The sequence below is a fragment of the Myotis yumanensis genome, unplaced genomic scaffold, assembly GCF_028538775.1.
Source record: "Myotis yumanensis isolate MYYU_CA2020_CCGP unplaced genomic scaffold, mMyoYum1.0.hap1 SCAF_18, whole genome shotgun sequence".
In the NCBI taxonomy this organism is placed as follows: Eukaryota; Metazoa; Chordata; class Mammalia; order Chiroptera; family Vespertilionidae; genus Myotis; species Myotis yumanensis.
In genome coordinates, this window is record NW_027223769.1 from 33,821,874 (window position 1) to 33,845,102 (window position 23,229).

The 23,229-nt window shown below is 51.9% G+C and overlaps 2 protein-coding genes across 2 annotated transcripts in view; one reads left to right on the forward strand and one right to left on the reverse strand.

Annotated features, from left to right (window-relative positions):
• Positions 1-3,678, forward strand: part of PRSS54 (serine protease 54) — a 20,507-nt gene extending 16,829 nt beyond the window's left edge. The window contains exons 2-4 of the mRNA XM_070397719.1: positions 286-544; positions 1,356-1,487; positions 2,953-3,678. Coding sequence (XP_070253820.1) covers positions 320-544; positions 1,356-1,487; positions 2,953-3,486 — 891 coding nt within the window. The 5' untranslated portion in view covers positions 286-319 and the 3' untranslated portion in view covers positions 3,487-3,678. The remainder of the gene's footprint in view (positions 1-285; positions 545-1,355; positions 1,488-2,952) is intronic.
• Positions 2,077-23,144, reverse strand: CFAP263 (cilia and flagella associated protein 263). Its single transcript, XM_070397718.1, has 9 exons — positions 22,983-23,144; positions 21,191-21,317; positions 19,826-19,987; positions 15,393-15,548; positions 13,550-13,630; positions 11,242-11,397; positions 7,206-7,313; positions 4,869-5,024; positions 2,077-3,948 (listed from the first exon to the last, which is right to left on the reverse strand). Exons 1-9 carry the CDS (start codon positions 23,084-23,086, stop codon positions 3,817-3,819), a joined length of 1,182 nt encoding a protein of 393 aa, XP_070253819.1. The 5' UTR covers positions 23,087-23,144; the 3' UTR covers positions 2,077-3,816.
• Between the last annotated feature and the right edge of the window lie 85 nt (positions 23,145-23,229).

The following is a 23,229-nucleotide window of genomic DNA, read 5'->3' on the forward strand; positions in this document are numbered from 1 at the left end:
AAATATCCAGGTGGTAAGGTGTTTTTTTCTATTTTCCGCACCATTTAATTTTGAGTTATCCTGTGTGGTGATTTAGGAATTTGTTGAGTCTGTCGTTGTGGTCCATGTGAATCTTGTTTTAAAATATAGCACCCTTGACCGAAATCAAACCCAGGACCCTTCAGTCCGCAGGCCGATGCTCTATCCACTGAGCCAAACCCACTCATTATTAAGATAATGAAAACGGGGAAGAACGCAGCCTTCTTGGCGCCTCGGCTTCTCAAGGTGCCCTCACTCTCCCTCCAGGAAGGACGCCGTGGCCGTCGTGGGCATCGCGAGGATGAACGCCACGGTGGTGTCTCACGAAGAGTTCCTGGTCAACACCATCATCCTCCACGAGGACTTTGATAACAAGACGATGACCAATGACTTAGCCCTCCTGAAGACAGACACGGCCATGCAGTTCACCAGCCTGGTGCAGCCCATCTGCTTCCTGGGCAGGAAGCTGTACATGCCGCTGGCCTCGCACAACTGCTGGGTGGCCGGCTGGAACCCCACGTTTGCAGTTATGCCTTCCTTCTCCTGACGGAGGCTGAGTGTGCTGGCAGTAGGGGGATTGGATGAACCATTCTAGCGCTTACCTTTTTTACAAAAAAATAATACTTTTATTGATTTCAGGGAGGAAGGGAGAGGGAGAGAGAGATAGAAACATCAATGATGAGAGAGAACCATTGATTGGCTGCCTCCTGCACGTCCCACACTGGGGATCGAGCCTGCAACCCTGGTATGTTCCCAGATGGAAATTGAACCGTGACCTGCTGGTTCTTAGGTCGACACTCAACCACGGAGCCACGTGGGTCAGGCTAGGGCTAATCTTAAGAATGCAGGTGGCTCAAGGTTCTAGAGTCGGGCTGGAACCCACAGCTAATCAGTCAAGATTCCCAGTGCTTGCTCTTTCTGTAGCCATTCTTACTAGTACATTTGGTCCTTTTTCCTTCTAGTCCTACATAGACCACAATCGCAAGTACATAGGCAGCTGGCAACCTGAAATCAGCTCGAGTTACAGGGGGGCCAGGGACACTGCTCCCCGAACCAGAGTGAACTGTCCTCTTGTCTAAGCCATCCTTGTTTTCTGGGGAAATAAACAAGGAAATGTACTCTCTGTAGATGTTGAAAAGGGATATAAATATGTTCTCTGCCTATATTCACCTTCAAGTTGAAAGCACAAGTAGTTTCCAGTAAAAATCTCAGCCCTGGGCCCCGGGGTGTCCCCGCACGGTGTCTGCTCACCCCCATCTGGACGTGTGAGTCGTAGTTGCGGTGGCTGCGGGGGTTGTCTTCTTGCTGATTCTCGGGCTCTCTGTTGCATGGTGCAGACGGGAGAGCAAATGACGATGAGTATCCTGAGGAAAATCTCCGTGCAAGACATCGACCTGTGTCCCTTATACAAGTTCCAGAACACAGGATGTGGCAGCCACGTGGAGCAGGAGACCGATACTGTCTGCTTGGTAAGACATGGCGGACTCGCCCTGGCCGGTTGCTCAGGGGTTAGAGCACTGGCTGGCGGACTGAAGGGGTTGTGGGTCCGATTCCTGGTCAAGGGTACGTACCTCGGTTGCAGGCTCGATCCCCAGCCCAGGTCAGGGCATGTGTGGGAAGCAGCCAATCGATGTCTCTCTTTTACATCGATGTTTCTCTCCCTCTCTGTCTCTCCATCTCTCTCTTCTGCTCTCCCTCCTTCTCTCACTCCCCCTTCTCCCTCCCTTCCACTCTCTCTAAAAAATCAATAGAAAAATATCCTGGGGTGAGGATTAACAAAAAAAAAAGAACACGATGGAGCAGAAGCTCAATGCAGAGAGGAATCGTGTCACTTCCAGAGATGGGGATCCCCCGAGGCAGGGACTGTTACTTGAGACTCGTGGCTGTCGGGACTGACTCTGTGTGGGCTGGCACTTGGCGGAGAGCAAGTGCTCAATAAAACGCCTGCAGAATGCCGCCCCCCCCCCCCCCCCCCCCCCCAGTCACCGTTGTCAGTGGAACACGATCAGGCAATTCCGCTTTCAAACCTAGGTAACTGGCCAGGGTCACCTAGCTACCAAGTGTGCCAAACTCCCACCCACACACCTGGAGAGAGAGAGCGGTCAGTGTGGCAGAATGCCCGTGGCCTCACGACCACTCCACAGGAGCAGGGAACGCCGGGAGCACGCGCAGGGACCGGCAGCTGCCCAGGCGACCCTAGTCCAGCGTGACCCTGGCCCTCGCAGGACAGTGGGTGGGAGCGAGGAGCTTCAGTGAGGGATGGAAACAAAAGAGAGAGGAGGGGGGGGAGGTGGCCATTCCAGGCCAGAAAGGAAAGGAATGTCAACATTCGAGGCATGAAAAACCGAAAGAGGGATTCAGTCCAAGTACTGAAAAGGGGCAAGACAATGAAAGGCGAACCAGGAAGCTACAGGCAGAGTGCAGAAGTCGACAGATAAATGTGTACAATGAAAGGAAGAGTCGTCATGTTGAGATTTGTGGCGGTGGCTGCCCAGATTGGAGAGAGTACCCTATTATCTTCCCCGTTCCAGTGAGAACCGGCGTAGAACATTTCTGGAGCAAACCGTAAATTGCACAAGGATGTATTAACAATGAAAAGTTCTTTCAGCCCGGCCGGCGTGGCTCAGTGGTTGAGCATCAGTCTATGAACCAGGAGGTCACAGTTCGATTCCCGGTCAGGGCACATGCCCGGGTTGCGGGCTCGATCCCCAGTGTGGGGCGTGCAGGAGGCGGCCGATCAATGATTCCCTCTCATCGTTAAGGTTTCTATCTCTCTCTTCCCCTCTCCCTTCCTCTCTGAAATCAATAAAAATATTTTTTATTTATTTTTATTTTTGGTGCCGAAACCCGGGAGCAAACCAAAAATATATTTTAAAAAAGAAAACAAAAATGTAAAGTTCTTTTAGACCTGAAGCCTTCTGTCCTTTGTCACAGGGGGACCCAGGAAACCCGCTCATGTGCCAGCTGCAGGGGCTGGACCTGTGGGTGCTGCGAGGAGTCCTGTCGCAGGGGGGCGAGAGGTGCCCTGGCCTCTTCCTGTACGTCAAAGTGGAAGACTACGGAGACTGGATCACGTCCCAGACGCAGATGGACAGCTTTCTCCCCCTGTCCGTGTTCCACCACTACCACCCCCACCAGGAGAACGCGGCCCCTGCCCAGGGCCCCTCGGCGCCCACCAGGGAGACGCAGCTCCAAGAGCCAGCAAAGGTGACCATCTTCATGGACAGATCTCCGTGGCCGGAGAACGGCTCTTCCGAGGGCGTGGAACCCCGGGGGAAGGGCGTGAGGGAGTTGGACAGCTCCCCGAAGGAGGAGGAGGCCCTGCCCGCGTACTATGACTATTACAGCCAGCAGGCCGGGCAGGGGGGGTCCATTTCGGGTCAGAACAGGTTGCATCAGCCCCAAGAAACGCTCTTGCTTTCCTCTGCGCTTGTTTTCTTTTGGAACAGTAGACAGTCTGGGAGCTAACCCTCCCCCACCCCCCACGGGAGAGTAGGCTCAGAATGCTGAGTGCCGGGCGCCCGCCACGCCGCGTGGGTGCCTGGTGGCTGCACGCCCGGCTGCCCCGGCCCGGCCCGCGGCCCGCCCTCCTCTGTGTCACTGCCACGTGCTCCCACGGCACCGGCACCGTCATCTGTGCTTGTGAACTAAAGGTGGGCTGCCGAGTCAAACCGTGAGAGTGCCCTGTGGTTCTTTCAGTGTCAGCGTTCCCAGGGGCCAGGCTGGGACCATGCCCACCACAGGCCCACGGCCGGGGAACAGAGAGGGGGCCCTGTGGCTAGAAAGGAGCTGGTTATTTTAATGGGTTGCTTTTTGGTCCGCAGCCCATGGCCTCCCTCCGGCTACTTCCCCGGGGGGGCTGATGAGCTGCAGCTTCTCGTTGGTGGCCTTCATCTTATTCCAGTCCTTGCGGTAGCCTTTTAAGGACATCTGCGGAAGGAAAGGGGGAGAGGGGAGAGGTCCCTTGGGGGATCCGGACTGTGACTAGTCAGAGCACAGCCCTGGATGGGGGCCCGGGGGTCCACGGGGCAGGGCATGGCTGCCCAGGGGTGCCTGGGAGAGTCGCTCGCCCTTCGGGCCTCACGGAGCACCAGTGGTGCGTGGATCACTGGTTGGTGACCGCTGCTCTAAAAGAGCTTAGCTTGTTTCTGGCTGGTGAAGCGAGAAGTTGCAGGTTCCTCCTGGGATGCTCTGCTCCTTCTCAGCTTCAGGTCTGACGGGCCCAAGGCTGGCTCCCAATTTACTTCCTGCGGCGGGAAGCGGAGCCAGGGCCCAGGTGTGAAAGCGCGGCTGTCCTCTAAGTATGTCTTTTAGGAAACGTTCTTTTCCATCAAGTTTTTATTGATTTCAGAGAGGGAGGGAGAGGGAGCGAGAGAGAGAGAGAAACATCCATGATGAGAGAGAATCGGCTGCCTCCTGCACGCCCCCTACGGGAAGCACAGACTGAGCCAGGCCAGGTTGCACACTGAGTGTCATCTATGAACCGGAAGGCCATGGCTTGATTCCCAGTCAGGGCACATGCCTGGGTTGCGGGCTTGATCCCCAGTAGAGGGCGTGCAGGAGGCAGCCGATCAAGGATTCTCTCTCATCGTTGATGTTTCCATCTCTCTCTCTCCCTCTCTCTTCCTCTCTGAAATCAATAATTCAAAAAAAATTCTTTTTTTAAAAAAGGAAAGTCATCCTTTGTTTCAATATAAGGCTCAAAGCAACTGTGGCGATTCCTCTCAGATGTTACGAGTCCAAACATCTGTATCTTTAGCTCAAAAACAAACTCGCAGACAAAAATGGGAAGGGCATGAAAGGCTGCCCACCCGGGGCCTCTCCGGGGGCAGGGGGGTGGGGGACCCTACCTCCGCGATCTCCACTTTCCTCTCCCAGACGCGGATGGTCTTCTCCAGGTCCCCGTTGAAGATCTTCTCCTTGACGTACGTCATCACGGGCGGCGCTCGGAACTCAGCCATCTGCCTCCGCAGCTGCTTGTTCAAAGCCTCGGCTTTGGCCCGGTCCTGGGTTGGGAAGGACCAAGTCACCCGGGATCCCGGCCGCATCTGGCCCACTGGGACTTGCTGGCCCTCCTGTCTCTCCCCAGTTGCAGCGTAGTTCTGAAAACAATGTTTAACTTTTCAAAGGAGGGGGGGGAATCACAAAAGCTCATTTTTTATAGATTGTGACGTTTTCATCCAGTTCAGAAACACCAAGTATAGCTTAAAAGTCTCCTTTCCTTCCTCCCTCCCTTCCATCCCTTCCCTTTTCTTTCTTTCCTTTCTCCCTCCCTCCCTCCCTCCCTCCCTCCCTTCCTTCCTTCCTTCCTTCCTTCTTTCCTTTATTAAGAGAGAAACATCGCCCTAGCTTGTTTGGCTCAGTGGATAGAGTCTCGGCCTGCAGACAGAAGGGTCACGGGTTCAATTCCAGTCAGGGGCACATGCCCGGGTTGTGGGCTCAATCCCCAGCGTGGGGCGTGCAGGAGGCAGCCGATATATGATTCTCTCTCATCGTTGATGTTATATCTCTCTCCCTCTTCCTTCTCTCTGAAATCAATAAAAATATATATTTTTTAAAAAGTCCTCATACACAGTTAATACTCTATAAATGTTAACCATTATAAGGAAAAAAAGAGATCGAGAGAACCATCAATTGGCTGCCTCCTGCACACCCCCTACTGGGGATAGAGCCGGCGCCTCAAGCCTGTGCCCTGACCGGGAATGGGATGGAATCAGGGGCCTCCTGGTGCATGGGATGACACTCAGCCAACTGAGCCACACCCGCGGGGCCAAGTCCAGTGTTCTTTTTTTTCTTTTTTAAACCCCCCCCCCTCAGAGTGAGGGTATTTTTTCATTGATCTTTAGAGAGAGTGGAAGAGGGGGGAGGAGGGGGAGAGAGAAAGAGGGTGGAGTGGAGAGAGAGAAACATTGACATGAGACACACACACATCGATTGGTTACCTCCCGACTTGCAACCCAGGTACATGCCCTTGACTAGAATCGAACCTGCGACCCTCCAGTGTGCAGGCCAACACTCTAACCACTGAGCAGCCCAGTGCTCTTTATCCCCCGCTTTCCTAAAAAAAAGCCCTCCTCGAGTCCCATCCTGGGTGCGTTTAACTCGCAGAAAATCAACTTGGTGCGCTCAGCAAAACACTGACCGTGCGCAGTCACAAGGTGGATGATGCCACGTCTTTTCACACAGTGACCACAGGGCCCGGCGTGAGCCCAGGACGGAGGCCGGGTCTGCCGGCCACGCATCCGCCGACCCAATGAGAGCCGGGTGCCTCAGGGGCTCCCTCTCCTTCACACAGGACACCGCCCCTCGGGGTGTGTACTTTTTTCATATCAGTTACATCATTACAAACGTGTCATATTTTTTGCAAGGTTGTACATGCAACACTTTCAATATTTTATTTTATGGGGCGTTTAAGGGATTCTTGAGGAGGATTTGGGCTCTACACGGTTTCTCTACCTTGTGAGCTGACTCTAGGACAGTGATGGCGAACCTATGGCACGCGTGTCAGAGGTGACACGCGAACTCATTTTTTTGGTTGATTTTCTTTGTTAAATGGCATTTAAATATATAAAATAAATATCACAAATATAAGTCTTTGTTTTACTATGGTTGCAAATATCAAAAAATTTCTATATGTGACACGGCACCAGAGTTAAGTTAGGGTTTTTCAAAATGCTGACACGCCGAGCTCAAAAGGTTCGCCATCACTGCTCTAGGACCGAAGCCAGCAGCGGAAGGCCGCTCTGCTAGACTGCAAGCCTCCGGGTACCACTTTCTCCTTTGACGGCCCAGAGATATTTTGATTTTTTTTATGGTGTCGCCTTTTCTAAAAAATCAAGGTGGCTTGTCCTGGCTGGTTTGGCTCAGTGGTTGGAGCGTCGGCCTGAGGACCGCAGGGTCGCCAGTTCGATTCCCGGTCAAGGGCATGGATCTCTGTTGCAGGTTCCCCAGGCCTGGTAGGGGCACGTGTGGGAAGCAACCAATCGATGTGTGTGTCTCTCTCTCTCATCAGTGTTTCTCTCTCTGCCCCCCCCACCCTCCGCTTCCTTCTACTCTCTCTAGAAGTCAATGGAAAAAATATCCTCTGGTGAGAATTAAAAATAAAAAATCCAGGTGGCTTGGACCCTGGTGGACAATGACTCCAGCCCTTGCAAACACCAGAAGTGGCACATTTAACCCTCTCTTACCTCCTCCACTTGTAGGATTTCTCTTTCAATTTTTTCAAGCAGCTCGTGTCTCAGCAGGATCTCCTTCTCCAGATTGCTGGACATTTCCATTGCTCGGTGTAGCCTGGTCTGAAAGAGAACAGCACAGCCTGTCTTGAGCAGAGCTGACCACGGAGGGGGCGCCCACCAAGGACAGGCGGCTCTTTGCGAGGCAGGAGGGAAGCAGGGCTGTGGGACGGTGGCCTGCCCTTCTCACACGCCCAGGTTTTCAGCGTCCTGGTGTCTAGGTGGCGGGAAGGAGAGAGCCCTGGGAGTGTCACCCTCACCTGCAGGGGGCGAGATGCTGAGACCCAACTCCCACCCCACCACTTACTGAGTGTCCCTTTGCCCGTCAGACCGGTCGCTAGGACATGCACTGACCACCACGGGGCAGACGCTCAACGCGGTAACTGCTGAGCTGTAGTGACTTGGCAGGGGAGGTTCTCGGGTGACGCACCCGAAACCAGAGAGGAGGGAGCCCGATTCCTCGGGGGGCCTCGCGATTCCACCTTCGGCCGTGGGTTATGTTGTTGCTGGGGCGCTGTCAGCCCCGAATGTGGTTTCCTGCACACTAGCGTTTGCGTAGAGGGATGTCAAAGAACCAGTTTTGGCCCGATGCCCAGCAGGCCAGGCTGAGGGACCCCACTTGACAGAGGGACCCCGCTCACTCCCACAGACGCCTTTTGAGCTGCCGTGCTGCCCCAGGTGCGGCCCGCCAGGGAGGGACCACAGGAGGTTGGCTCCAGGGTGTGTCTGGCCCATCTAGCCCAGTCCCGCCCTGCCAGCCACCTTCTAATTAATTTCCTTTCAATGTGCACGAATCCGTGCACCGGGGCACTAGTCCTCTAATGATAGAACAGAACAGCACCTGCTAACAGAACCCATGCTGTCCTCAGTCCTGGGGATTGGGCAGGTGGATATACCGGGGCAGGGGGTGGGGGGTGGGTTTGGGGAACACCTTTGAGTTCTCCCTACCACAGGGCACCACTAGTTTACAGTCGGTGAAGAGTGACCTGGGAGGGTGAAGTGGGTCAGGAGGGTCAAGTGTATGGTAACAAAAGGAAGCAAGAGTATATGGATGTTGAATTAGGATGTACATCTGAAATTGATATAATGCTATTAACCAACGTTACTCCAGTACATTTAATTTTTAAACCCAGTTAATATCTACTATGCCTGGCCGGTGTGGCTCAGGGGTTGCGCGTCGACCTATGAACCTGGAGGTCACGGTTTGATTCCAGGTCAGGGCACATGCCCGGGTGGTGAACTCGATCCCCAGGGCGGGGTGTGCAGGAGGCCGCCCATCAATGCCTCTCTCTCATCATTGATGTTTCTATCTCTCCCTCCCTCTCCCTTCCTCTCTGGAGTCAATAAAAATATATTTAAAAAATTAATATCTACTAAAAAAAGAAAGAGTGACACATCACAGCTGTCCTCAAAGGATGGTAACATACCAGTCCCCCCCCCACTCGGGGCTTGTGGGCACAAAGTGGGAGAAAGCAGTGCCCCCTAGAGGGAGGCTCGCTCCAAACTTGCAGAAGTGACCATGTCTGCCTCCTTCCCGGCTGTGCCCTCAGCACTTAGCCCTGTGCCTGGCCTTGTGCTCCGTCTGTGTGGTGATAGAGGAAAGTTAATCTGCATGTTTTTGACAAGATCACCCATGTGGTGTGTGATACTCACGTGACGTGGTCCCTCCTGCCCCCCTCCCACCCCATCAACACACCTGAAGCGCCAACAGCTCCTGGGACCATGGTAGCCGCGTACCTGCTGGCCAGGCACTGCCCTTGGTGCTGGGGGCACGGCACCGACCAGCCGGAGCCCCGGGGCACACAGACCCACCTCCGAGACGGGAAGCATGGCGCGGGGTCCCCAGGGGAGGCCTGACCTCACCACGCACAGCTGTCTGCTTGCCTTTCCCCGAGGTGAGCTCTGAGCCGCGGAGGGAGTGGGCCCCTCGCTGTGTCCACTGCAGGGCTCCTGGGAGCGGCTCCGTCATCTGCTGACGATTATCTGGCACCAGCGCAGGGGCCCCTGGGGTTCGGACTGAAACGGCTCCTGCTCTGCCCACTGCAGCCCGTGTCCCTGCTGCCCGGGTACCGAGACGCCGACCACCTGCACATGTGTTCAGACACGTCCCCACGAGCGCCGGCCCTGCCACCGGCCACGTTCATCTTATAAACCAGAAGTTCCACTGAGAGCCCTGGCCTTTCCCCGCAAGATCAGACAGGCCCTGTGCTATGCAGCTGGGTGGGCAGGATAAGATCGAGGTCCAACGTGATGACGTGATGTAACCTTGTGCTGCCCGGCGCCCCCCCAGCGAGGGCCTGGAGTCCCGAGGATGCTCCATCTCCAAACAGCAGGGATCAGATAAGCCTACGATGGGCGAGATAAGCTCCAGGTGACGGCCTGCTGCATGGTTACCACACCGTCGTGGGTGACGGAGTTTCAGAATCCAGCACCATACGGTCTGCACACCTCACGCCGGGGCAAGACATGTGCTTTGGCGGGACAGGCGCTGGGCCAGGAGTCCCAGCGGGCCACAAACTTGCTGTCTGAACTTGCAATTACCCTGCCTCTCTGGGCCTCGGAAAATACTGGACGAGCATCAGCCTAGTCTGAACACATTCCAAATCCCTTTTTAAAAAATATATATTTTTATTGATTTCAGAGAGGAAGGGAGAGAGAGATAGAAACATTAATGGTGAGAGAGAGTCATTAATCAGCTGCCTCCTGCACGCCCCCCCACTAGGGATCGAGCCCACCACCCGGGCATGTGCCCTCATCGGGAATCAAACCCTGACCTCCTGGTTCACAGGTGGACACTCAACCACTGAGCCACGCGGGCCGGGCCCAATTCACATTTTAAAGTGACAGCGTGTGGGCCAAACGATGCCCTTATGTGAGCCACCAACACCTGTAGCCACTGCTGTTACCTGGGTCCCAGACAGACAGGAAATAGTTTAGGTTTGGCAGGCCAAGAGGCAAAATTGAGGATGTCATATAGTTAGTTACATGAACAAGAGGAAAAAAACACAATTTTCCACACATGTTTTATTGATAAGATTTCAAATGTCAGAATGAAGTACAATATTTTGGACGACAGGTCTACTAAGGAGAAGAATGGAATTTCTGGGGGAGAAACTGGTTTTGTGTAATTGGGTTTCAAAGGTAGTGTTCTCTACCAATCAGGTTGCAAATGTTCTGTGAAAACCATTCCTGGCTCACCAGCCAGGGGGCCGGGCCCACGGGCCCACGGTTGGCTAACCACCGCATCGGCCGGCTGCTAACAGGGTGACCCCCAGCCCAGCCCGCTGGGGACAGGCCCTGCTCACACCTATGGCCCTGCTTAGTTATTAATAGCGCCTCTCTTTCTCCAAAAAGGGTTTGGTGTGGATGAGGACTTACTTAACATTGTTCTGATTTATAGCTAAGATGGTTTTCCTTTGCAGGGTTTTAAGCCGGGGATGCTTTTTATATGCCTAAACAAAACAGGGCCCTCAATGTGGTTAGCTCTCAAAACTCACCGTGCATAAAAATCATCTGGGGAGTTAAAAAAAATGTAAAGATGCATGGCCCTCACCCCCTAATTCAATTGGTCGGGGCGAGACCAGGGTGTCCTTATATCTTTTAAAAAAGTACAAGTGCCTGGCTGGTGTGGTTGAGCGTCGACCTATGAACCAGAAGGTCATGGTCCAATTCTCGGTCAGGGCACATGCCCAGGTTGGGGGCTTTATCTCCAGTGTGGGGCGTGCAGGAGGCAACCGATCACCGATTCTCTCTCATCGTTGACGTTTCTATCTCTCTTTCCCTCTCCCTTCCTCTCTCTGAAATCAATAAAAACATTTTTGTTTTTTAAGTAGAAGCTCCTCGGGTGGTTCCAATGCGCAGCCAGGGCTGTGAGAACATTGGGGTGCTTCAGGAGACGTGGCTTTCACAGGAGAACTCGGGGAGCAGAGAGAGTGACTGAAGGCCAGCTCCTCCCTGTGGGAACCGCCCGGTGGCAGGGGGTGGACCTTACTTTGTATGAGTTGAGGACCTGCAGGGTGGTCCCGGACGCCAGCTTCAGCCGGATCAGCTCCTGATTCCTCCCTTCGATCGTCTCTAAGAACTGAGCGTTCTCTATCTTCAGCTGCTGGAAATCCACGTCATGGAGGGCCTCGCCCACCTCTTCCTTCTACGGGTCAGAAGGGAGGGAGAAATGACAGGAGGGAGTGACTTCCGAGTGTATGGCCCACATCTTGTGACTCCGGGTGAGATTCTGTAAGCCAGGCCTCACTCAGTCATTCAACAAACACAGCCTGCGGATCTGCGTGGGGCCAGGCGTGGCACTAGGCCCTGGGGACAGGGACCTGAGCGTAAAGGCTACTCCCTGGCCTCACGGAGCGCATCCTCGGTGAGGGTTCACAGACAGGTGCAGGGTGGTGGGATGGGCAGGAGCATCGGGCACTTGGAGCCCCCTGGGCCAGGCCAGGGAGAATGGAAGGCGGGGGAATGGCAGGCAAGGCTTCCCTCCCTCTCAGCTCCCTCTCCTACATGAACTCCAGCTACTGATCCTCTAAGCCAGGGGTCCTCAAACTATGGCCCGTGGGCCACATGCAAATACAAATATTGTATTTGTTCCCGTTTTGTTTTTTTTTACTTCAAAATAAGATGTGCAGTGTGCATAGGAATTTGTTCATAGTCTTTTTTGAAACTATAGTCCGGCCCTCCAATGGTCTGAGGGACAGTGAACTGGCCCCCTGTTTAAAAAGTTTGAGGACCTCTGCTCTAAGCCTGGAGTTCCTACGGAGGCACAGGGCTCGGGTCTGGCTACTCAGAACAGACTGGGGCGAGATAGATCATGTGAACTATTCTTCATGCGATCCTTTCCTAGGGGGGCATGTGGTGCTTGGAGTGTGGCCTGGGGCCCAGCATCGCCCCAGCTGAGCTGCCTCCAGCAGGTGAACTATGGCTAAGCCATCTGGCACCTGAGCAGAAATGTTGGGGGTCAAAGTAGAGGAGCTTGCATTTGTCCTCAGTCACTTTGTGCCGTCCCAGCTTGTGGAGTCTTTCGAGATCCCACGTCAATCAAGCACGAGTCCCTGGACGTGTTAATTCTCCTGCCCAATGTTGCGTCACTGTCTGGGGCCACCTCTGACATGCATACCATCGTACCATCGGGGCCCAGGTTCAAGCTCACAATGAACCCCTTGAGTGAGGAGAGGCCGGAGCCCTGTCATCACACCCGGAGACCCTCTGCACGTCCGCCTACCACCTTCAGGTCAGCTGTCCAAGGACCCACCAAGGCATACGACAACCCTGCCACCCCGGCCACATCCCCCAAACCATCCACAAGTACGACGCAATAAGGGCCTTTTAAATTCAAGCCAACTCTGTCTACGGATTCACCAGCACAGAAACTGTATTAGTTTCCCACGGCTGCTGTGACGAATGGCCACACACTCAGTGGCTTATCAAACAACACAAATCCACTACCTCACGGCTCAGGAGGCCAGAGCCCGAGGCCGTTCTCTGGGCTGCAACCAAGGTGCTGACAGGGCCGCCTCCTTCCGGAGGCCCCTGGGGAGACCGCTGCCTCGCCCTTGCCAGCTTCTAGAGGCGCCTGCTTTCCTTCGATCCTGACGGACGCCTTCCTCTGCCTTCCTAGTCAAAGCTCTGTCTTAGAGCGTCCTCCTGATACGCCCTGGTTGTGGGTTTGCTCCCCGGTCAGGGCACATACACGAACCAACCAATGAATGCGTCAATGAGCGGACCAACACATTGACCACCCCCCCTCTCTCTCGTCCTCTCTCTAAAAATCAATAATAATTTTTTTCTTTTTCTTTCTTTTTTTTTTTTTAAATACATCAGCCCGGCTGACTTGGCTCAGTGGTTGAGCAGTGACCTATGAACCAAGAGGTCACTGGTTCAATTCCCGGTCAGGGCACATGCCTGGGTTGTGGGCTTGATCCCCTGTGGGGGGCGTGCAGGAGGCAGCAGATCAGTGGTTCTCTCATCATTGATGTTTCTCTCTCTCTCTCTCTCTCTCCCTCTCCTTTCCTCTCTGAAGTCAATAAAAAAAAATTTAAAAAGCACATCACTCTGACCCCTGCTTCTGTCATCACATCTTCTCTCCTCCTCACTGGACGCTTGTGGTTGCATGGAACCTTCTCAGACAACCCAAGATTATCTCTGCATCTCAGGATCCTCAACTTTAATCACATCTGCAAAACGCTTTTGCCGTGTGAGGTGATGTATTCAGATTCCAGGGATTAGGACACAGACATCTTCGGGTGGGCATTGTTCTACTGGCCACAGTGACTTAAAAAACAGAAGAAGCCACATACCTGCCTCAGTTGCAAAAGCATCTTTTTCCTTGAGACTTTGAGAGAAACATTTTTCAAACGTAATTTATCCTTCATATTATCCTGAAAAACAAAGGCACATTTTAATCCATTTCTCTTCTTCTTCCCTGTTGGTTTGAAACGGTTGGTAAGTCTGAGGCTACAAACCAAACCTTGAGCCCTAACAATCAGTCACTTATTTTAAGGTCCTTTTACATCGACGCAAGCTGGTGTTGCTATAGCATTTCATTCATCACCAAGAAGCAGAGGGCCCTGACCGATCTGGCTCAGTGGATAGAGCGTTGGCCTGTGGACTGAAGAGTCCCAGGTTCGATTCCGGTCAAGGGCATGTACCTTGGTTGCGGGCACATACCCAGTAGGAAGTGTGCAGGAGGCAGCTGATCGATGTTTCTCTCTCATCGATGTTTCTAACTCTCTATCCCTCTCCCTTCCTCTCTGTAAAAAAAATCAATAAAATATATTTTAAAAAAGAAAAAAATAAGAAGAAGCAAAGGAAGCTGGGTCTGTCCTATGCAAATTTTCTATTGCTTTTAAATTCAGGATAATTTGGGTAGAGGAGCCTTCCCAGATGAAATGATTTTATGATTCTTTGGTCTTGTGTTCTCTTTCTTGGTTTACATAATTTTTATTATTTATAACCGATTCGGGTTAGTAAGCCAACCCATCTTCAGAATCCAATGAGTGTATTTTGATACACTGCAAAATCTTTGAAAATGAAGGAGCATTTAAAACTCATTCTTTAAAAAAAAATTATTTATTTTAGAGGGAGGCAGGGAGATGGATAGAGAAATAAAAACATCCATGAGAGAGAAACATGGATCGGCTGCCTCCTGCAGACCTCCCACTGGGGATGGAGCCCACAACTTGGGCATGTGCCCTGACTGGGAATCGAACTGTGACCTCCTGGTTCATGGGCCGATGCTTAACCACTGAGCCTCACCAGCTGGACTCGTTCTTATAATAACGGAACTCAATGAGCTTGAGATGTACCTGTCTCACTCCACACCGTCACTTGACTGGATAGGCTCCTATGATTCTCAAGGAAACATGTCAGTCCTGGCCAGTGTGGCTCAGTTGGTTGGAGCATCATCCTGGACACCGAAAGGTTTCTCGGGTCTAATTCCCGGTCAGGGCACATACCCAGGTTTCGGGTTCAATCCCTGGTTGGGGCACATACAAGAGGCAACCAATCAATGTTCCTCGCTCACATCAATGTTTCTCTCTCCCTCACTTCCTCTCTCTCTCAAATCAATGCATGTCCTTGGGTGGGGAAGAAAAGAAAGAAAGAAAGAAAGAAAGAAAGAAAGAAAGAGAGAAAGAGAGAAAGAGAGAAAGAGAGAAAGAGAGAAAGAGAGAAAGAGAGAAAGAGAGAAAGAGAGAAAGAGAGAAAGAGAGAAAGAGAGAAAGGAAGGAAGGAAGGAAAGGAAGGAAAGGAAGGAAAGGAAGGAAAGGAAGGAAAGAAGGAAAGAAAGAAAGAAAGAAAGAAAGAAAGAAAGAAAGAAAGAAAAAGAGGGAGGGAGGGAGGGAGGAAGGAAGGAAGAAGGGTGGGAGGGAGGGAGGAAACACATCAGATCTTGAAACAAATAGCAACAATAAAAACAAGTCCTCCATCTGAGATACTGTTGATACTCGCCCTGCCTGCCTGATTGAGCCCGGATAGATTTGCATTCTAAAGCACACACACGTGGGGAGATGTAAAAATCCTCACATGGAGCAACGCTGATGCTGGACCAGCTGCAGTGGGGCTGCCTCCCGGGACCCCTTCCACGTCATCCTTCAACGACTCTCCTCTCCCTTTCTAAGCGCCAGCCTCCTGCCGACTCACCCTCCGGCGGTTCGCGTCCTCAATGTACTTCAGCACTTTCTGAGTGGCCAGGATACTCCCTTTCTTCTTGGCGATGGTTTTCAAAATATCTTTTTCAAACTCTTGCATTGCTTTCTCAACTTCAGCCATCCGAATTTCAGCTTCCTCAATGATAGCCTGGGGGAGTCAGCACAGAGAGAGAACAGCATTTCCAAAGGTTCTCAAGGATGAATCCCACCTTCTCAGGCCTCTTTGTGCCCAATATACTGTGTTTCTTCTTAGTCTTAGAATCATACCCTTGCCGAAACCGGTTTGGCTCAGTGGATAGAGCGTCGGCCTGCGGACTGAAAGGTCCCAGGTTCGATTCCGGTCAAGGGCATGTACCTGGGTTGCGCGCACATCCCCGGTAGGAGATGTGCAGGAGGCAGCTGATCGATGTCTCTCTCATCGATGTTTCTAACTATCTCTCTCCCTTCCTCTCTGTAAAAAATCAATAAAATATATTAAAAAAAAAAAGAATCATACCCTTAAGATGCAGATGTGACTACATGAATGTTATTATGCAAAAGCATGCCTCAAAAAAGTTAATAGTAAACATAAAAAGGCGGCAAACAACAGAGCCTCGGGGGTCTTTATAAATATGCATTTTCATGTCTAAAATATTTATCCATGAAAATTATAACATTAATATAATATCTACACTAATAAAAGAGAAACATGGTAATTAGCGTACGACCGCTACCCTTCCCATTGGCTAATTAGCGAGATATGCAAATTAATCACCAGCCAAGATGGCGGTTAACTGTCAACAAAGATGGCGGTTAATTTGCATATGTAGGCACAATGCAGGGAGGCAAAATGGAAAGCACAGAAGAAGCTCCCTGGCACTCTCAGGGGGGAGCTAAGAGCCAGGGGGCCGCCTTTGCCCTGCCCCCCAGCCATGATCGGAGAATCCTGGCCTTTGCCGCACTGGCCAGTGATAGCAGGAAGTAGGGGTGGAGCCAGCAATGGGAGCTGGGCAGGGGTGGAGCCCAGGATCGCGGGGTGGCTGCAGCCGCTGCCTGGAGCCCACGGAGCCCACGATCAGGGAGTGGTTGCAGCTGGGTGGGGGGGCGGCTGCAGCTGGGCGTCCCCGCTGCCCTAACGCCTCAGCCAGAGGCATTCGGCACGGGCAGGGGCGGAGCCCATGGGGGGACGCTGCAGCTTGGGGGATCCTCTGCCCGGGCCTAAGCCTCCGCCAGAGGCAAAAGGCCCGGGAGGGGTGGCTGCAGCTGGGGTCCTCGCTGCCCGGGCCTAACGCCTCGGCCAGAGGCATAAGGCCCGGGCAGGGGTGGAGCCCACGATGGGGCGGGCTGCAGCTGGGGGGTCCCCTGCCCAGCCTAACGCCTTGGCCAGAGGCGTTAGGCCCGGGAAGGGGCGGAGCTCACAATCGGGGGGCGGCTGCAGCTGGGGGTCCCCACTGCCCGGGCCTCACACTCAGCCAGAGGAGTAAGGCCCAGGCAGGGGTGGAGCCCACGATCGCAGGCGGCTGCAACTGGGGGGGTCCCCTGCCCAGGCCTAACGCCTCGGCCAGAGGAGGTGTTAGGCCGGGGCAGGGGCAGCTGCAGCTGGGGGTCCCCGCTGCCCGGGCCCAACGCCTCGGCCAGAGGCGTAAGGCCCGGGCAGGGGTGGAGCCCATGATCTTGGGAGGCTGCAGCTGCGGGGGTCCCCTGCCCGGGCCTAATGCCTTGGCCAGAGGCATTAGGCTTGGGCAGGAGCAGTGCCAGCGATCATGGGGAACAGGGGCACAGTCACTGAGGGTGGGAGCTTGGGGTCCCCTGCCCAGTCCTAATGCCTTGGCCACAGGCATTAGGCCTGGGAAGGGGTGGAGCAGGAGGTCCCTTGGAGAGCTGTGGGTCCCCTGCCCAGGCCTAATGCCTGGGCGAGAGGCATTAGGGCGGAGCGGTCAATTGCAGGGAGCAGGGGCCGAGTTGACGATGGTGGGGAGCTTGGGGGTCTCTTGCCCAGGCCTAATGCCTTGGCCAGAGGTGTTAGGCGTGAGCATGGGCAGAGCCAGCGATCGTGAGCAGGGGCGGCGTGGGCGATCGTAGGGAGCTGGGGGTCCCCTGCCCACCCTGATCTGGGACACCCTTCAGGGCAAACCAGCTGGCTCCCACCTGTGCACCAGGCTTCTATCCTATATAATAAAAGGGTAATGTGCACATGCAATTTTTTTCCCCAAATATATTTTATTGATTTTTTACAGAGAGGAAGGGAGAGGGATAGAGAGTTAGAAACATCGATGAGAGCGAAACTTTGATCAGCTGCCTCCTGCACACCCCCTACTGGGGATGTGTACGCAACCAGAGTACATGCCCTTGACGAGAATGGAACCTGGGACCCTTCAGTCCACAGGCCGATGCTCTATCCACTGAGCCAAACCGGTTAGGGCGGTAATGTGCAAATTGACCCTAACAGCAGAACGACTGGGAATGGCTGGTCACTATGACACACACTGACCACCAGGGGGCAGATGCTCAATACAGGAGCTGCCCCCTGGTAGTCAGTGCACTCCCACAGGGGGAGCTCTGCTCAGCCACAAGCCAGGCTGAAGGCATCACATTGGCGATGGTGGGAGCCTCTCCTGCCTCCTCAGCAGCTCTGTGGATGTTCAACTGCAGCTTCGGCCCACTGGCAAGTGGACATCCCCCAAGGGATGTATCACTGCCAGCTTAGGCACAATCCCCCGGGGAGCAGGCCTAAGCCAGCAGGTGGACATCCCTGGAGGGGTCCCAGACTGCGAGAGGGCACAGGCTGGGCTGAGGGACCCCCGAGTGCACAAATTTTTGTGCACGGGGCCTCTAGTATAATAATAAAAGAGTAATATGCTACGTGAATCCACGGATCTGTCCCTCTGCGGACAGCGAGCGCGTTCCTATGTGTGTGCCCACGTTTAGAAATGGAACAATTTAGAGCTAGAACAGAAATATCTGTTTTTCATACAACACGGCTCTCAAATACTAGTAGAAGCCCACACCTTCATCCCATGGGCAACCTCATTCACAGTCCCACATCTTCCCGGGAAGAAAACTGGCCTTGTTGGTCTCCAACAAGGCATGGACCACAGTCATGCATGTTGCATAGGGAGGGAGACTTAGGGATTTTTCAACCAACTCACTGAATTAAACCTCAGCCCCCTTGTATTATTAAGAAATTATTAGTATACATTTTAAGGGGATGATTATTATGGTTATTTTATTTTTTAAATATATTTTATTGACTTTTCTTTTTTAACAGAGAGGAAGGGAGAGGGATAGAGAGTTAGAAACATCGACGAGAGAGAATTATCGATCAGCTGCCTCCTGCACACCCCCAACTGGGGATGTGCCCGCAACCAAGGTCCATGCCCTTGACCGGAATCAAACCTGGGACCCCTCAGTCCACAGGCCGATGCTCCGTCCACTGAGCCAAACCAGTTAGGGCGGTTATGGTTTGTTTTTTTTTTAAAAAAGAATCCATATCTTAGAGACATATCCTGAAATATTTGCAGATGAACAAGATGCCCAGGATTCATTTCATGACAGCCCGCTTGCCTATTCCAGGGGGGGAGTTGGTAGGGATATGGAGGAAACAAGAATGGCCATATGATCATGACTATTGAATGTGGGTGCTAAGTATATAGGGGTTTCGTTGTGCTAGCCTCTGTTCATTTGTATAATTTTGAAATTTTCCATTAAAATTTTTTTTAATTTGTTTTCTCTTCAAGGAGGTGGTCAGTTCCTTTAAGGTAGGCCCTCTCCCTGGCCGGTGTGGCTTAGTTGGTTGGAGTACCGTCCCGGACGTACACTGAAAGGTGGCGGGTTCAATCCCCGATCAGGGCACAATTCCCAGGCTTCGGTTTGATCTCTGGTCGGAGCGCATGCAAGAGGCAACCGAACCATGTTTCTTCCTCACATTGATGTTTCTCTCTCTTTCCCTTCCTCACCCCCTCTCTCTAAAATCAATGGGAAACATATCCTTGGTAAGGATTTTTTTTTAAAAAAAGCCCGGCCGGTGTGGCTCAGTGGTTGAGCATCAGCCCAGGAACCAAGAGATCCGCAGGTTCGATTCCCGGTCAGAGCACATGCCTGGGTTGAGGGTTCTACCCCCTGTGAGGGGCGTGCAGGAGGCAGCAGATCGATGTTGACGTTTCTCTCTCACTGATGTTTCTATCTCTCTATCCCTCTCCCTTCCTCCCTCTCAAAAAAATCAATCAATACTAGTAAAAACATTTTTACAAAATAAAATAAATTAACCTAATCCATCATATCAATAGACAAAAAAAAAAAAAAAAAGGTAGGGCCTCAATTTGTCTTAATCGACTTGTATTTCTTTCAAAGTGCAATCAATCACTTGAACATCCCATAGGTACTTCCTGTAAGATGGGGCGGAGGGAGCCCCAGTGGGGGTGCCTGCAGGGAGAAGGGGGTTACTACCTCGTGATGCTGCAGGTCCCGCTCGGCGTTGGCCCTCAGGTGCCTTATTTCCTCCTTCGTGTCTTCCAGCTCCTTTCGCACGAGATCGCATTTTTGGTCAACGCTGAGGCTGGACATACGGTCCGGGCCTGAGCGGGATTTGGACTTGCGCCTGCCTCGCAACTATACCTCAGGAAAAACAAAGCCGCTGTCAAGAAGGCGTTGGTCACAGAGCAGCTGAAGGTGGCATGGACATGTCTTCTCTGACCTGCTAGAAAGTACTTGAATGACAGCCGGAGAGAACAAGCTCAAAGTGAGAGGATTCTGGATATTAGGCCCGAGGTGACACCTATTTCACCAGCCAACCTAAGGCCTAAGCTTGACAAGGAACTGAAAATGAATCAGGGCCAGTGTCTCCAGGATGGAGAGATGGTGAACCTGCTCTGGACTAGCATTCAAGTCCGTGCCAGGGAAAGCCCGGAGCTCAGAGCTTCCTGAGCTGAACACAGAAGAGAAATTGGATCCGGGGGGACAGGAGTCAGCAAAAACAAACAAAGACAAAAATGTTGGGTCTCCTATGCATTTGAGCCACGGGTCACACGCAGGTGGCCTAGGAAATATGTGGACCTCAAGATGGGATTGCTTGGCTCTCAAAGATAGGCTTACACACGATTTTTAATTAAAAAAAAAAATTAATTAGCCCAGCCAGCATAGCTCCGTGGTTGAGCATCAACCTATGAACCAGGAGGTCATGGTTCAATTCCTAGTCAGGGCACATGCCTGGGTTGCAGGCTCGATCCCCAGTGTGGGGTATGCAGGAGGCAGCTGGTCAATGATTCTCTCTCATCATTAATGTGTTTTTTCTCTCTCCCTCTCCCTCTCTCTCTCCCTCTCTGAAATAAATAAAAATATATATTTTAAAAATTAATTACCCACACTTGAAAATCAGGAAATTCCACCAAAATAATTCACATTTCCAGCTTCTCTTGAAAAATCAACTACTGATAACCCCAGGCTACTTGGTTGGCCCTCGTAGATGAGGAAGGAACTTCCCAGTGCCCACACAGGCCCACTTCACCTCTTTCTGTGTCTTGCTTGGCCCTGTAAACATTTTGAGTCTCCCAACTTAAGGGAACCATTTCAAACAAACGAAGATATATTCTGGGAGTGTCAATCCACTATTAATTAAACCTCATTGCCTTCACACTGACTTAAAAGAGAAACCTTGAGAAGGAAGAAAGAATCAAAATAAGAACAGGGACAAAGTCATACGTCTTTGACTTGGCCGAAGGCGGTACACCAAAGACAGATGCACAAATACCGCTTGCCTCTAAACTTTAGAGTCTAAAGGGACAAACTGAATGAAACAACTCTTCAATTGTGTACCTGTGAAAACTCTGTTCCTGATATTTTAATGTCAGATAACCGCAGCATTTGCTGTTCCCTGGATTCCAGTTTATTTAAATATTTCTGAAACATCTCTGTCTCCGTTTTGAGAGCAGAGTTTCCATAGCTGCAAGACAGAGTGCACCTGAGTAAGTTCCATTAGTAGGTATGTCAACACCAAATCAATAGTATTTAACACTTCCTAGCTAGGCATGACCTTCTACAAGATACTTAACCTCTTAATGCCTCAGTTTCCTCATCTGTAAAATGGGAATAATCACAGCACCTACCTCTTAGGGTTGCAGTAAGGAATGTAAAGCCGTCAGGACAATTCCTGGCACACAGTAAGTACTATCTATGTATTTGATATGTTTTTTAATACGTCTAATGAGCCACAGAATTCAAAGCAATAATATTACATTGAAAATTGTGGCTGACTGCCGGCGTGGCTCAGTGGTTGAGCTCTAACTGAACCACGCAGTCAAGGTTCAATTCCCAGTCAGGACACATGCCCCGGTTGTGGGCTTGGTCCCCAGTGTGGGGCATGCAGGAGGCAGCCGATCAATGATTCTCATCATTGACATTTCTATTCCTCCCTCTTCCTTCCTCTCTGAAATCAATAAAAATATATTAAAAAAAAAAAAGAAAAAGAAAATTGTGGCTGAGATGAAGCTACAAGTTTCACCTTCAAGCGTCTTTTAACCCAGTTGTGAAATTCCTTCCGAATTAATTCATTCTTGAAGTCACATCCATAATCTTCAGATGTTTCCTTTGGTTTAATTTTTCAGGTTTGTTTTTATTTTTTATTTTGTTTCCTCTGTCTTTGTTTCCTCACCCACCTTGGGAGTTACTGCACCATTATTATTTAAGATCACATATGCAAAATACTTGGCGCGGAATAGGCACTCAAAAAATAAGAGCTATTAGTGCCTTAGCAGGTTTGGCTCAGTGGATAGAGCCTCTGCCTGGGGACTGAAGGGTCCCAGGTTTGATTCTGGTCAAGGGCACATGCCCAGGTTGCAGGCTCCATTCTCAGTAGGGGGTGTGCAGGAAGCAGCCTATCAATGATTCTCTCTCATCACTGATGTCTCTCCCTCTCCCTTCCTCTCTGAAATCAATAAAAATATATTTAAAAAATAATAAGAGCTATTAGTAGTCATACCTCAGCTCAAACCTAAACTGGTTATAGATGCCTGGCAGAACACCTATGTAGCCAGAGCCAGGATGTTCTGTGTGAGACCAATGAGTGGTATAATTACCTCCACTACATCATGGAATCTTGCCATCCAATTTACCTTCTATAGTCGATAGAAAACAGGCTGCTAAAAGTACAGAATACTGGGCCAGTTACTCTTTTGTTGTTCATCTCCATGCTTATAGGATGATCCAGGCATAACTTGACTCCTACTAAAAATATCAGCTGCCACTTTCATTTTACCATAGATTCTTAGCATTGGAAAGGTGCTTAGAGGTCGCCTGGTCCAACCAGCACCGCCGAGCAGAGGATGGGCTAAGCATACATTTTGGCACCAGGCAGACCACCAGGCCAGGCTCTGGCTTCACCCATTACGCTACACCAGCCCCAGGCCCTCACACCTCCACATTGTTCTCACTCCATCAATGGCTTGTTAGTTCAGTGGCCGCAGACACGCAGCAGTAAAAGGCAAAGGCGACTATTTCTCCCACTTTGTGGGGGCCTCAGTTTCTCAGTGTTCAATGTGGTCTGGACCGTCTCTGAGGTCCAAGGCCACACGATGAGTAAGGGCCGCCCCAGAAGCCAGCGGGCCCGTACCTGAGCTCTTCGACCAGGCTGAACAGCTGGATAACAGGCAGATCGTTCTCCTCCGCGATCTGAAATTCGCTGACAGTCGTCTCGGTGTCATCGTCAGTCATCATGCTAACCAAGCGGCCCTTGCCAACGTCAGGTGTGGCTAACCCAGAGCTCCCGGTGCTGGCGGCTACGCGTCGCTCCGGCTGCAACCAGGCAGTGTGTTGCCTGGCGACCGGACGCGGGCGTGGAAGGGCGTGGCTTCAAGAGG

Excerpts from the sequence above, each read along its gene's own strand:
- CFAP263 (XM_070397718.1), bottom strand. The coding sequence starts at position 23,086 with ATGATGACTGACGATGACACCGAGACGACTGTCAGCGAATTTCAGATC. Across the intron at positions 21,318-22,982 it reads AGCCTGGTCGAAGAGCTCAG|CTATGGAAACTCTGCTCTCA; the intron begins GTACGGGCCCGC and ends TCTGTCTTGCAG. Across the intron at positions 5,025-7,205 it reads AAATCCTACAAGTGGAGGAG|GACCGGGCCAAAGCCGAGGC; the intron begins GTAAGAGAGGGT and ends TTCCCAACCCAG.